This window comes from Dendrobates tinctorius, unplaced genomic scaffold (assembly GCF_039654945.1).
Source record: "Dendrobates tinctorius isolate UK_male_01 unplaced genomic scaffold, ASM3965494v1 ptg000070l, whole genome shotgun sequence".
Lineage (NCBI taxonomy): Eukaryota > Metazoa > Chordata > Amphibia > Anura > Dendrobatidae > Dendrobates > Dendrobates tinctorius.
Window position 1 is genome coordinate 69,834,892 of NW_027361738.1, and position 15,597 is coordinate 69,850,488.

At 46.1% G+C, this 15,597-nt stretch overlaps 1 protein-coding gene across 2 annotated transcripts in view; it reads right to left on the reverse strand.

Annotated features, from left to right (window-relative positions):
* PLXDC2 (plexin domain containing 2) overlaps positions 1–15,597 on the reverse strand; it is a 674,841-nt gene that overhangs the window by 149,070 nt on the left and 510,174 nt on the right. For both annotated transcript variants that reach the window (XM_073581846.1, XM_073581847.1), the window contains exon 9: positions 2,592–2,673. In XM_073581846.1, coding sequence (XP_073437947.1) covers positions 2,592–2,673 — 82 coding nt within the window. The remainder of the gene's footprint in view (positions 1–2,591; positions 2,674–15,597) is intronic.

A 15,597-nucleotide genomic window follows, 5' to 3' on the forward strand; every position in this document is an offset into this window, starting at 1 on the left:
GAAGGGTGAACATACCATTAGCAGCCATGAAGCCATAAAGTGAAATGTGGAAAAAATAACTGCAATCAAAGCTCAGAAAGTCTCAATGATATCCGAGCATGCTCAGGTGTTATCCGAGAATCTCGGGCATGCTCGAATAATATGTTCTATTCCCTGCAGATGCATGTCTCGCGGCTGTTAGGTTAGACAGCTCGAGCGCGCTCAAGATAGTCGGATAACATAATTTAGTATTTCTTTCGTAATTTTTGCCGCTCTTGTGTCGTAAATTGTGATGAATTTGTTGGATACACTCTGCCATGTCCCCTCCTGGTTCAAAATGACGGCTGAAACGCCAACATTTGCAATTCTTTGAGAAAAATGTTTTGCCAAAAATTTCAAACACTTTTACTCCAAAATTCTGGAGAAAACTATTTGATGAACCGGTCTCTAAGGGTCACGTTTTGTTATTGCATTTGTGATATTTTTTGTTTAGCTTTTCCTGTTTTACAGCAGTTTTTTTTTGCTCCGTATTCTTCTTTTAAGTTGTGCCTATTTTTCTCTGTTTGCCCTTATGGGCATGGTTTTTGTAAAGCAGATATTTGCTCCAATTCATTATTTGCAACTTTTTTAAATCCGTGAGACATGCAGCCGCGGTGGCTCTAACATATTATTCGACTACGCCGAAGTCACTCGGTTAGCACACGAGCATGCTCGCATAACACCTTATCCAAGGACGTTGGCTCATCACTAATAAGCATGTATGCACAGTAGTACATATGTATGGATGAATGCATATAAATATTTAAATTGATATATATGTCTATGATACATATTTGTCTATGTATATTTGCATATGTGTATGGATGCGTGTTCTCTATATGTATTTGATAATCCAGCCATATGAATGAACGTATGATTGTATGAATGAATATGTGTATATTTATTTATGATCTATGTATGGTTGTATATATACATCTGCATATGTTTTATATGTATGTTCAAATGCATGTATGAATATTTAATTAAATACATTTTATTAGGAACCCAGTGCAAAATTGGAGCTTTACTTACAGCCTGAATCAGTCACATCCATCCACTGCAGTGCATAAATCAGCCTAACAACTTTTTTGATGCATATTTCCGCATTACACCTTTAATCAGAATATCCACAAGAATTAACGCAGCAGCTCACACATAAGCTTTAATATGTGCATATTATACGCACAGAACATTACGGCAAGGACGTTCTTTACATTGAGTTTTCTACTGACACAATCTGAAATTGCGTTAGAAGAAACCTTTTAGTAAATCATGTTTCTCTTCTGTAATTATTGGAACTTATTTAGCCTCTAGTTTAGTTCTGAAAAATTGTCATAAATACATTGTTACTCTGATGAATAACTGGCATATACATCTATGCAGTCAGGTGAAAAAGTAAGTACCCCCATCCAAAAAACTCTAATACCTGGCACTGCCGTCACTTGGTAGGAAGGACCTTACCGAGCATTTCCTATAATGGTCTACAAGTCTTAGACATTCTACACGGGTTCCTACAAGGAAATGCTCTCTTCTCTTAATTTTTAGATAACTTGCGTGACAACCCAACTATATTAGTGAACTGGAGGAAATTGTCCATGAGGAAAGAGTTAATATTCCTCTGGAATAGGGATGATCAGACCGGTGGAAGTTCAGGTTCTGGTAATCGACCAGAACTTTATTCCAATGTTTGGGTCGGGTACCGCAACTGTACCCGAAATTGAACCAGAAACCCAAACCCCATTGAAAAGAATGGCGACCCAAGTTTTTGAGCTGAAACATTTTCTCTCTCTGCAACGTACTTCCCCGGAGCGCCAAACATTGCAGAGTACGTGCTTTGCGTTTAGCACCAGACACAACTGTCCAGTAGGAACAACCCCAAACTTTTACGGTCAAGTTTCACTCATCTCTACTCAGGAATGCTACCGGAAGCTGGTGTCTGGCTATGCATCATGTTTGCAGCAGGTCACAACAGCCAGTGGTGCTCTAATACTGTAAGTACTAAAGATGCTTGTCATGAAGGGGTGCGAGACTGCGGAGGTCAGTGATAGCGGCTCTTGTGAGGTATTTGGAGAAACCACTTGTTATATTAGTCATGTTGAGATATTTACATTGGTCTTGTTTCAATGTAAACAATAGAAAATTGTTTATTGCAACCAAATTTGTAAAAAGAGTTTTTGGCAATTTTGATTGCAACTGTACATCTAAAAGTAAAAAGTAAAAACAGAAAAACTTTTCACCTGACCATACAGAATGTTCTTTTTTTTGCCTAATGCAATCATTCTAAATCCAAATATACACCGCATAGAAGAGGCTTCAGGCAGGTCCCTTTATAGATGTCAGCGCGTGAGACAGCTCAGGTTTAGATAAAGATAAATGAAGTCTTTTCTCCGGTCAAAAAAAAAAAGACAAAATTCCACTGTAAGCATGCATCACCAACACACATAGCAGGAATGCCAGCAATGGCAGTAATGCAGAAAGTCCGGGGTGTTAGAAGCCATTGCCGCTGATATCCAATCCCTTTATCTCATTAAGTGGAGAAATAATTACATAGAGAAAAGCCATTTTGACTGTACCTTTGGAGACTATTGCACCAGCTGCAGTTGAAACCAGTTTGGGATCTGACACAGGAACCGCAGCTGTTAAACTGGAGACAAGCTAAGGGAAGACATAGGAAACAGTGTTATAACTCATTTATCATGTCACAGAAGTGGAGAGCTTTCTATTTTATATCTATCTTATATTATTATTTATTATTATAGAGCCATTTATATATCTATTGATTTGTCTACAGTGTCTCCTGTTTAAATATCTATCTATCTATCTATCTATCTATCTATCTATCTATCTATCTATTATCTGTCTATGTATCTATCATTCTATCTAATTATCTATCTTTCTATCTGTATCTATCTATCTATCTATCTATCATCTATCTCATATCTATCTATCTATCTATCCCATATCTATCTATCTATCTATCCCATATCTATCTATCTATCTATCTATCTATCTATCTATCATCTATCTATCTATCTATCTATCTCATATCTATCTATCTATCTATCTCATATCTATCTAATCTAATAATTATCTATCAATCATTTATCAAGGTTTATTCTATAGCTATACTTTATGTATTTTTCCGTTAAGCAGAGAAACATTAAATAATGTTATTTGCGAGCTGTGAAGTCCTGTTCTGTCTTTTTCTATTTCTCTACTTGCTGTACCCTATGATTATTCCTGATATCAGGCGGTTACAATGTGTTTTGCTGATTTTTCTCATCTGTTAATAATATCTTTCTACCAGGTAAACAACGCAGTTTGCATTTCTTTTAGCCGATGGCTACAATTACGCTGAAATCTATACTATAAATTCCAGCTAGGCTCTATAAAATAATATCTGCTCAGACTGGCTTTGTATTTGCATTTCACATGTTCCTTATTGCTGGCAATTTTGCAGAGAAGAAAGCTGACACGTAATGCTATGTGCTATTAAATCCACCCAAGTGAAAACAATAATGGGGAAATGTTTCTTTCCTCCCTGTGATCGCTCCCTGGAATCGCTCACTCACCGCCTGCAATGTCTGCTCTGTAGAAAATATTCTCAATATCCCTCAACATGACTACATCATCTGGGCAACAGCTCAATGTATATTTATGACAGCTTTATTACATCACCACCGAGGAGCCCTGGATTATATTCATCTTTACAATGGAATTTTAAAAGCTCTGAGATAACGCATCGTCGCTATATCGCCGACATGCTTATCCAAACTTTGTAATATGGAAGATATTTTAAGTGGAAATTTGCATAAACAGACACACTGATTCAGAATATAATGAAGCAGACAATTTCTTATTAAAACATGGCTTCTTACAATATTGCAGCTTGTGCTCTATTCAAATAGGGTTGAACTGCAATTCCAAATACAACCAATTCAACAAGAGTGGCTCTGTTTCTGGAAGACGGACATATTTTCTATATTCAAACATTATCTATAAAGCAATGGTATGGCCTGACAGACACTTTACCATTGGGCTATGTTCGCATTGAGTATTTTTAAACATTCGAAAAACCACAGTTTTTTCAAGTGGAAACCACTTCAAGAAATAATGGGGGCTGATTCATCCTTCCTGGTGATTCTCTCGCTGATTTTGATGAAGCACCGTTTTGGAGCAGATGCTCCGGATTCATTAAGAGACTCAGGCAAGGCGCGTAGTGGCATGTTCGATGCTTTGTTCGCCAAGCCACAAATCTTACTCCAGCCTGGGATGGAGTAAGATTTGTGGAGTAGCAAATGAGCAAACACTGCTGCTTGACATCAATTTGACAAGTGGGGGTTGTCAAGCCCCTTTAAGCCCCAGCTTGCCTACTTTGTCAGGGATGGGTCAAGCATGGTGAGAAAAACACTAGAAAAGTTGCATTTTCTGGGCACCCTCTAGCTGCAAGAAAAAAAACCTGTGACTTTTCAAAACTTTTTTCGACATAAATCTAGTAAAAAAGTTTTTATGAACTGCCACTAATTTTAAACATTTAAAGAAAAAAGATTACAGAATGTTTTAGAAAGGAAAAGTCGTTTGCTTTTTTGGCAGCCCAAGAAATAATAATAAAAAAATTTGGGTTGTTAAACCTTCACTTTCTTGAAAACTTTAATAAAAAGTGTTTGAATATTTAAGCTAAGTTCCCATGATGAGTATTTGGTGCATTTTAGGCTGTTTGTTTTCGCATGCAAAAAATGGAGCGTTTTACAGTTCCAGCCAAGTGAATGGGATTTATAGAAATCTTGAGCCTACTGTGCTTTTTTTCCATATACAACATAAACTAAATACATTTTTGAAAACCACAACACGTTAATAGCTCTTGCAGTCAATATAAGTTCTATTTACAGATTTTCCCCTTCACTTCAATAAGGAAAATTTGCAAGTAAAAAAAACACATATGCGTTGTAAGTAGTGTTGAGCATTCCGATACCGCAAGTATCGGGTATCGGCCGATATTAGCTGTATCGGAATTCCGATACTTAGTTCCGATACTTTTTTCATATCGAATACCGGAATCGGAAGTTCCCATAATGCTAGGAGCCCGCTCGATTTGATTCAGCCAATGGGGATCCTCAGAAGTGTGGGCACATCCTGTTAGGCATGTAGGCATGTTAACTACTGGCATGGCTGTGATTGGCTGCTGAAATGATGTCATGATGCACTATAAATACCGCTGCAGCCGCCATTTCTGGTCACTCTGCTGTGAATTCAGTTAGGGACAGGCTGCTGTTGAAGACTGTGAGGGACAGTTAGAAATAGCGATTCTAAAAACAATATTGTGCTTTATCCAGGCTACATAAACCACCACTGTAGCTTTCTTTTGCCTAGCAGCAGTGTTCACAGCTGTCTGCAAGGGCTGTGTGAGTGCAGACCCACGCTGTGTAGTGTGTCCTGCAGGCACGTCTGCTTGTAGGCCGCCCAGCGTGTGTTTCTGCCTCATACACATTTTTCTTTTATTGCTGCTTTTTTTTTCTCCTGTATAGTGTGCTTCCATACGTATCCATATACGTTGGTTGCAAACACTAAAGAAGTGGACAGCGGAGCCTTTCAGCAGCCTTTTAGTGCTATAGTCCATTTCTCTGCACTGTTTTTGGCTGTCTGATAGGTCTCTCTGTGTGAGTGCAGCTCACGTTGCAGTGTGTTCTACAGCCACCGCTAGCTGTAGTCCGCTCAGCGTGCATCACTGCCTCATACATAGTTCTTTTTTTGCAGCTAATTTAGTCAGATTTTTGCTCCTATATTAGTGTGCTTCCAACCGCATCCATTGTCATTGGTTGGTTGCAAACACTATATAGGATTAGATAGAGGAGCCTTTTTGCTGGCTTGTGCCCTTCAGGGCCAGCCAGACTAGTATCACCCTATTTTTTGGAGCCTCATCAATTGCATTGTAGGTGAGCTTCCTGCATTGTAATCGCTCCAAAAAGTTTGTGATACTATAGCTTTCAAACTTTGGTCACATCCTTTTCTTCCCCCCCCCAAAATAAAAAGGAAATAAAGTTCACCAAACACTCCACTTTACAGTTGTCTAGGCCACATTAGATCATATTAAAGTGTAGTACACACACTCTTAGCCAAATTAGTGTTTCTTATACTGGTTAGCAGGTGTTCAGGAATAAGAACACAAAGCCACCCCTTTTTTACTTTTCTGCCTATCTTTATCAGTCTACCAAGATGAAGAAGGCAGGGAGTAAGGCACGTGGTCGTGGCCGTGGAGTTTCAGCAGGGAGAGGACGGGGGGATTCAGCAGGGAGAGGACGTGGGGATTCGGTGTCTGGTGCGGCCACCAGTGACCCGGCATCCCCCACTTTTACCAGGCAACAGTCCTTCATGCGCAGCTTTGTAGGACCTCGCCGTACCCCACTGCTGCGTGACGAACAAATTGAAGCCGTTGTCGGATGGATGGCAGCTAACGTATCCACTTCAATGACTTCCGCATCCTCCCAAGGCCAGAGCACTGAAGAGCAACCATCTGTCTCTTCACCACCTGCCAAATTGCCCAGGCAGTCTGAGAGCCCTGGACAGGAGCCATCTCAATCTTTACTTCTGTTCTCAGAATCTGTTGGCTTGGAAAAAGGTGGCCAGCCAAGCAGCATTCTAGAGCGTGAAGAAGAGGGAGTATGCAGTGATGCGCAACTGCTTTGTCCCTCTGAATCTGAAGAGGCGGGTGGGCCAGTGCCTATTGTCAGCACACCTCAGTGCTCATCTGATGATGATGAGACTCAGTTGCCAATTTCTGGTGCGTACGGTGCTGGTGAGACAACCCAGGACCAGCCGGTGCTTGAAGAGGGGAGTGGAGATGATGAGGTCCTTGACCCATCATGGCGTCAGCCACAGGAAGATGGTGGGAGCAGCTCTGAGGAAGAGATTCCCCGAACGTCCAAAAGAGGAGGGAGAGGGCGGGGGCAGACTTGGTTGCCTGTAGCCTCCACTTTGGCACCCGTGAGGAGCAATCCTCTTCCAAAACACAAAACGGGCGCTCCCAGGACTTGCAGTGCGTGGTCTTTTTTTGACACAGTTGCAGATGACATTTGCTTTGTCAAATGCAAGCTGTGTCATCAGAAAGTGAAACGTGGGAAAAATGTGAGCAACCTCAATACCACAAATATGTGGAAACTTGTGCATACCAAGCACGAGGTGGAGTTACACAGACACACTGAAGATGTCGGCCAACCTTCAGCAGCACCTACCACCTCTTCAGCTCGTGTTGGGGCCTCTTCCTCCAGCTCACACACAGCTGGTTCGGCTTCCTCACTGGAACGCCATGGAAGAACCACTGCCACTGTTGTCCAGAGACCCAGTGAAATTCCACCCACTGAACCACGTTCGCAGTCATCAGCACACTCCCATGCCACTCACCAGCAATCGGTAGCACAGGCATGGGAGAAAAAGCGGCCATACTCGGCAAACCATCCCCGAGCACTGGCTCTGAATGCCGGCATTGCCAAACTACTGGCCCTTGAGATGCTGTCATTCAGGCTGGTGGAGACTGACACCTTCCGGAACTTTATGTCATTGGCAGTTCCACAATACAATGTGCCCAGCCGCTTTTATTTCAGCAGGCAAGCCGTCCCTGCCCTGCAAAAGCATGTGGAGGGAAAAATTAAAAATGCGCTACTAAATGCCATCAGTAGCAAGGTCCACCTGACCACCGATGCGTGGACCAGTAGCCATGGACAGGGACGATACCTTTCCCTCACTGCCCATTGGGTCAATGTTGTGGAGCCGGGTACAGATCTGGAGAGTGGCTCTGTACGTATTCTGCCAACTCGAAGGATTGCAGGAATGCAGTCTGTACATATTGAGTCCTCCTCCTACTCTAGTTCCTCGGAATCAGCACTGCGTGAGCCTGTTAGGCCAGATATGAGCACAGGTGTGGCCAAACGTCAACAGGCCGTCCTTAAATTAATTTCTTTGGGGAATCGGAGCCACACAGCACAGGAGCTCTGGAATGCCATCAAGCAGGAGAGCGATGTGTGGTTTGTGCCAGCGAATCTCCAGCCAGGTTTGGTAGTGAGCGACAATGGCCGAAATCTAGTGGCAGCTCTGGGCCTAGGCAACCTCACTCACATACCATGTCTGGCACACGTACTCAATTTGGTCGTGCAGAGCTTTCTGAGGGACTATCCGGATCTTGATGCACTGCTGCACAAGGTTCGCCTAGAGTATGCTCACTTGCGGCGTTCCAGCATGGCAAGATCGTGCATTGCATCTCTGCAACGACGATTCCGCCTGCCAGAACATCGCATCATATGTGACCTCCCCACCAGGTGGAATTCAACGTTACATATGTTGGAGCGGTTGTGTGAGCAGCAGGCAGCAGTAATGGAGTACCAGCTGCATCAGGCGCAAACAAGTCGCACTGTGCGCCGGACACACTTCACCACCACTGAGTGGGCCACTATGAGGGACATCTACCAAGTTTTGCGTGCCTTCGATGACTCCACGCGGATGGCCAGTGCAGATGATGCACTAATCAGCATGACTGTCCCCCTCATCTGTCTGCTTCAAAAAACCTTACAAGCACTAAGTGAGGAGGTTTTTGAAGAGGTCAAGGATGAGCAGTCAGAAATGCCATCTGCTTCTGGCAAATCTGCGCAATGTGCTTCCACACAAAGGCCCAGGCAGGGGACACTTAGTGAGGAGGATGACGAGGAGTCAATGGAGGAGGAGGAACACATCTCTCCAGAGGAGGGAGGTACACAAGGCTCTAGTAGTCAGTGTGTACAGCGAGGGTGGGGTGATGCTGAGCAGGCAGAGATGCTGCCTCAAGCTGGGGACAGCGTTTCCGGTCCAGTTGGCAGTCTGCAGCACATGGTTGATTTCATGCTGCAGTGCTTGTTAAATGACCGCCGCATCGCCAACATTCTCCACACGGCTGATTATTAGGTGTACACCCTCCTAGATCCTCGCTACCGGGACAACTTACAAAGCCTCATACCACAGTTGAACCGGGAGCGAAAAATGCGGGAGTACCAAGAAACACTTGTGCAGGCCATCATGTTCTCCATTCCCCCCGCAAGTGTTGCTGGTAGTGCATTTCAAAGCAGCCATGTGGGTAGAGGCAGTGGAGGAAGCTCTGCACAAAGAGGTAGCAGAGGCAGTGCCCCAGGACAAGGCAAGGCCAGTATGGCCCAAATGTGGAAAAGTTTTGTGGGACTGCCACAAACGGCTACACCATCACAGACGGCTCCAGTCAGCAGGAGGCAACGTTTCCGTCAGATGGTGACAGACTACTTGTCGTGCCCTGTTAGTGTTCTCCCAGACGGCTCTTCCCCGTTCAAGTATTGGGTCTCTAAGCTGGATACATGGCCAGAGCTTAGCCAGTATGCATTGGAGGTGCTGGCTTGCCCTGCTGCCAGTGTATTATCGGAACGTGTCTTTAGTGCTGCAGGTGGTGTGGTAACAGACCGTCGCACGCGACTATCCGCCGATAATGTTGACCGGCTTACTTTTGTGAAAATGAACAAGGCCTGTATCTACCTGAATTTGCCAGCCCTCTTCCAGAATAAATAATTGGCTGGCAACAGGATCCAGGTCTCCTGTTGTGTTCATGTTTCTATGACCTGAACTTTATTTCCTGGGCTACAGCAACGCCCGTTGTTGCTCAGAAGTGCTGTCCGCACAGACAAAACACTCGCTCATGTGTAAGTGGGGTTCGGTAACGTCAGCTGATCCCCTGCTGTGTGTATGGCAAAGTGTCCTGCTCCCTCCACAGTCAAACAACCTCAGATTTACACCTGGCTCCAAGTAGGCCTCGGCCTACTACCTGATTTTCCCTGGGCTCCGACACCGCCAGTTGGTGCTCAGAAGTGCTGTGTGCACAGACAAAACACTCGCTCATGTGTAAGTGGGGTTCGGTAACGTCAGCTGATCCCCTGCTGTGTGTACGGCAAACTCTCCTGCTGCCTACAACTTCTGACTACCTCTGATTTAATATGTTCTCTGATTTGCCCTCTGTCTCCACTCTGTTTTGAGTATTTCCTCCGGCCTACAACACCGCCTGTTTCTGCTCTCAAGTGCCGTCTGCACAATCCACACTTGTTCCTGTGTTACCTGGGTCCTGTAACATCTGCTCATCTCCAGAGGTGAGCACGGCAATGTCTCCTGCTTTGTCTACATTCCCACTACTTGTAGTGGAAATGTGGACAGAGCAGGAGACATTGCCTGACTCACCTCTAGGGAGAAGCTGCTGTTACAGAACCCCAGTAACACAGGAACAAGTGTGGGTTGTGCAGATGGCATTTCAGAGCAACAACTGGCATGGTTGGAAGCCAGAGGAAATACTCGAAACAGAGTGAAGACAGAGGCCTAATTGGAGTACGTTGACAGTTAGTAGTAGTCGCAAACTGCCACCAAGTAGGCCTCGGCCTACTACCTGATTTTCCCTGGGCTCCAACAATGCTAGTTGGTGCTTGGAAGTGCTGTCCACACAGAAAAACACACTTGTTCATGTGAAAGTGGGGGTCGGTAACGTCAGCTGATCCCCTGCTGTGTGGAGGGCAAACTGCTGCTGCCTTCAAATTCAAACAACGTCTGATCTTAAATTGCCTCCAAGTAGGCCTCAGCCTACAAAAAGACTATCCCTGGGCTCCAACATCGTCAGTTGTTGCTCGGAAGTGCTGTCCACACAGAAAAAAACACTTGTTCATGTGAAAGTGGGGTTCGGTAACGTCGGCTGATCCCCTGCTGTGTGTATGGCAAAGTGTCCTGCTCCCTCCAAAGTCAAAATACCTCAACTTTACACCTGGCTCCTAGTAGGCCTCGGCCTGCACCATGATTGTCCCTGGGCTCCAACAACGCCAGTTGGTGCTCGGAAGTGCTGTCCACACAGAAAAACACACTCGTTCATGTGAAAGTGGGGTTCGGTAACGTCAGCTGATCCCCTGCTGTGTGGAGGGCAAACTGCTGCTGCCTCCAAATTGTAACTACTTCAGATTTAAACATTCTCTGATTTGGCCTCTGTCTCCACTCTATCTCTAGTATTTCCCCTGACCTCCAACACCGCCAGTTCCTGCTCACAGTTGCCGTCCACGCATTCCACACTTGTTCCTGTGTTACTGGGGTTCTGTAACGTCAGCAGATCCCCCAATATGTGTCCACCACTGTCTCCTGCGCTGTCCACCTTCCCACTGCAAGCGGTGGGAAAGTGGACAGAGCAGGAGACAGTGGCAGACACACATCAGGGGATCTGCTGACATTACAGAACCCCAGTAACCCAGGAACACGTGTGGATTGGGCAGACGGCTGCTGTACGCATAAACTGGCGGTGTTGGTGGTCACGTGAAATCCTGGAAACAGAGTGGAGACAGATGCCTAATTGGAGCACGTTGACAGTCTGTTGTAGCCTACAAAAAATCTAAAAGTGCCACCAAGTAGGCCTCGGCCTACACCATAATTCTCCCTGGGCTCCAACAACGCTAGTTGGTGCTCGGAAGCGCTGTCCACACAGAAAAACACACTTGTTCATGTGAAAGTGGGGGTCGGTAACGTCAGCTGATCCCCTGCTGTGTGGAGGGCAAACTGCTGCTGCCTCCAAATTCAAACAACGTCTGATCTTAAATTGCCTCCAAGAAGGCCTCAGCCTACAAAATGACTATCCCTGGGCTCCAACATCATCAGTTGTTGCTCGGAAGTGCTGTCCACACAGAAAAAAACACTTGTTCATGTGAAAGTGGGGGTCGGTAACGTCAGCTGATCCCCTGCTGTGTGTATGGCAAAGTGTCCTGCTCCCTCCAAAGTCAAAATACCTCAACTTTACACCTGGCTCCTAGTAGGCCTCGGCCTGCACTATGATTGTCCCTGGGCTCCAACAACGCCAGTTGGTGCTCGGAAGTGCTGTCCACACAGAAAAACACACTCGTTCATGTGAAAGTGGGGTTCGGTAACGTCAGCTGATCCCCTGCTGTGTGGAGGGCAAACTGCTGCTGCCTCCAAATTGTAACTACTTCAGATTTAAACATTCTCTGATTTGGCCTCTGTCTCCACTCTGTCTCTAGTATTTCCCCTGACCTCCAACACCGCCAGTTCCTGCTCACAGTTGCCGTCCACGCATTCCACACTTGTTCCTGTGTTACTGGGGTTCTGTAACGTCAGCAGATCCCCCAATATGTGTCCGCCACTGTCTCCTGCGCTGTCCACCTTCCCACTGCAAGCGGTGGGAAGGTGGACAGAGCAGGAGACAGTGGCAGACACACATCAGTGGATCTGCTGACATTACAGAACCCCAGTAACCCAGGAACACGTGTGGATTTGGCAGACGGCTGCTGTACGCATAAACTGGCGGTGTTGGTGGTCACGTGAAATCCTGGAAACAGAGTGGAGACAGATGCCTAATTGGAGCACGTTGACAGTCTGTTGTAGCCTACAAACAATATAAAAGTGCCACCAAGTAGGCCTCGGCCTACACCATAATTCTCCCTGGGCTCCAACAATGCTAGTTGGTGCTCGGAAGTGCTGTCCACACAGAAAAACACACTTGTTCATGTGAAAGTGGGGGTCGGTAACGTCAGCTGATCCCCTGCTGTGTGGAGGGCAAACTGCTGCTGCCTCCAAATTCAAACAACGTCTGATCTTAAATTGCCTCCAAGTAGGCCTCAGCCTACAAAATGACTATCCCTGGGTTCCAACATCGTCAGTTGTTGCTCGGAAGTGCTGTCCACACAGAAAAACACACTCGTTCATTTGAAAGTGGGGTTCGGTAACGTCAGCTGATCCCCTGCTGTGTGGAGGGCAAACTGCTGCTGCCTCCAAATTGTAACTACTTCAGATTTAAACATTCTCTGATTTGGCCTCTGTCTCCACTCTGTCTCTAGTATTTCCCCTGACCTCCAACACTGCCAGTTCCTGCTCACAGTTGCCGTCCACGCATTCCACACGTGTTCCTTTGTTACTGGGGTTCTGTAACGTCAGCAGATCCCCCAATATGTGTCCGCCACTGTCTCCTGCGCTGTCCACCTTCCCACTGCAAGCGGTGGGAATGTGGACAGAGCAGGAGACAGTGGCAGGCACACATCAGGGGATCTGCTGACATTACAGAACCCCAGTAACCCAGGAACACGTGTGGATTGGGCAGATGGCTGCTGTATGCATAAACTGGCGGTGTTGGTGGTTACGTGAAATCCTGGAAACAGAGTGGAGACAGATGCCTAATTGGAGCACGTTGACAGTCTGTTGTAGCCTACAAACAATCTAAAACTACCACCAAGTAGGCCTCGGCCTACACCATGATTGTCCCTGGGCTCCAACAACGCCAGTTGGTGCTCGGCAGTGTCTTTGGCACGGGGACTCCCTGTTGCCCAGCCTGGTTCCAGCACGCCTGCTGTTTCCGGGTAGTGTCAAGGTCACTATGCCCCCAATCCGTTGTCCTGTCGTCTTGCGGCCGGGTTAGCCGACTCTACGGTGCCTGCAGTTTAGGTGACTCCTATGTGGGCTGCGGGAACTGGCACTGAAGGCTGGATCCGTAGTGCCAATAGGACATGGACCCCCTGTAGGACTGTGGGTTTCGGTAACTGCGGCCGGCTTGCGGCCTGGCTACTTTGCTTTGAATGGGTACCTTCTGCTACCCACCCGGGTTCCAGCACTGTCTGCTGGTTCTCGCCAGAGCCTTTGGCCTAGGTGCCTCCATCTCGGTATCCGAAGTCCAGCACCGTCAGCTGGTCCTTGGTAGTGCTTTCTAGCACAGGTACCTCCTGCCTAGTAACCGTGGTCCAGCACCGTCAGCTGTTCCTCGGTAGTGCCATTGGCTCTTGTAGCTTTTGCTACCCATCTGGGTTCCAGCACCATCAGCTGGTTCTCGGCAGTGTCTTTGGCACGGGGACTCCCTGTTGCCCAGCCTGGTTCCAGCACGCCTGCTGTTTCCGGGTAGTGTCAAGGTCACTGTGCCACCAATCCGTTGTCCTGTCGTCTTGCGGCCGGGTTAGCCGACTCTACGGTGCCTGCAGTTTAGGTGACTCCTATGTGGGCTGCGGGAACTGGCACTGAAGGCTGGATCCGTAGTGCCAATGGGACATGGACCCCCTGTAGGACTGTGGGTTTCGGTAACTGCGGCCGGCTTGCGGCCTGGCTACTTTGCTTTGAATGGGTACCTTCTGCTACCCACCCGGGTTCCAGCACTGTCTGCTGGTTCTCGCCAGAGCCTTTGGCCTAGGTGCCTCCATCTCGGTATCCGAAGTCCAGCACCGTCAGCTGGTCCTTGGTAGTGCTTTTTAGCACAGGTACCTTCTGCTTAGTAACCGTGGTCCAGCACCGTCAGTTGGTCCTCGGTAATGCCATTGGCTCTTGTTCCTTCTGCTACCCATCCGGGTGCCAGCACTGTCTGCTGGTTCTCGCCACAGCCTTTGGCCTAGGTGCCTCCATCTCGGTATCTGAGGTCCAGCACCGTCAGCTGGTCCTTGGTAGTGCTTTTTAGCACAGGTACCTTCTGCTTAGTAACCGTGGTCCAGCACCGTCAGTTGGTCCTCGGTAGTGCCATTGGCTCTTGTTCCTTCTGCTACCCATCCGGGTGCCAGCACTGTCTGCTGGTTCTCGCCAGTTTCTCAGCCTTCTTGTACCTTCTGCTACATTTCCAAGATCAAGCTTTTTGAAATTGTCTTTGGTAATCCTTATTGATCTCCATGACGACGACCCTGATGACGACGACCCTGAAGACCACACCAAAGAAGACCAGAAATATGACCCTAAATAATAAGACCAAGAGGACCAAGAACATGAAGACAACCACCAAGATACAGAACAAAAGACAGAAGAACAAGAAGCAGAAGAAGCAAAAGCAGAAGAACAGAAAGCAGAAGAACATTAAGCATAAGACTAAAAATCAGCATAGAAGAAATCAAAATTATAAGCAGAAGAAGACTAAGCAGTAAATGGGGGTGAGTCCGTTCCTCCTCGTGGTGCCCCTGGAAAATGCCTGCTGCTGCAGGCCAAACTGAACGCGGACAAATCCTGTTGTAAATCTTTTGTGACAGGCAGAACGTAAGGTGTAATCTTATAACTTTTATAGATAAGTACTACAGGAATGCCTGTCACCATAAGAAAATGAAGACAAAGAAGCATAGGAAGAAGATGAAGAAATAGCATATTAAAATTAATAATAGCTGAATAAGAAGAATATGAAGAATGGAAAAAAAAATTAATGGGAAGAAGATGAAGAAGAAGAAGATGAATAAGGTGAAGAAAAAGTTGATGAAAAAAATGCTACTGCTGCGGATCATGAAGGAGAAAGTGTGAGAGAAGTACAAAAGAAGGTGAAGAGCATGGAAGTTGTGAAACATACAGTACATATCTGACAAAATATAAAAAAGGTTAACATAGTCAATATCTTTTTAACTCCGAACGTATTGAAAAAAAAATTGGAATTAATGCTATGCCATGTGATTTGAATAAACCACTATGCTTTTAATGTCTCCTCCACCTACCACAATACATTCTACATGATTCTTATTTGTTTTCAATTATGTAGAATTAGCCAACAAGGAAATAAAGGGCTTTTTTTAATTCCGATACCGGAAGTCCCATTGACTTGAATGGGACTTCCGGTAT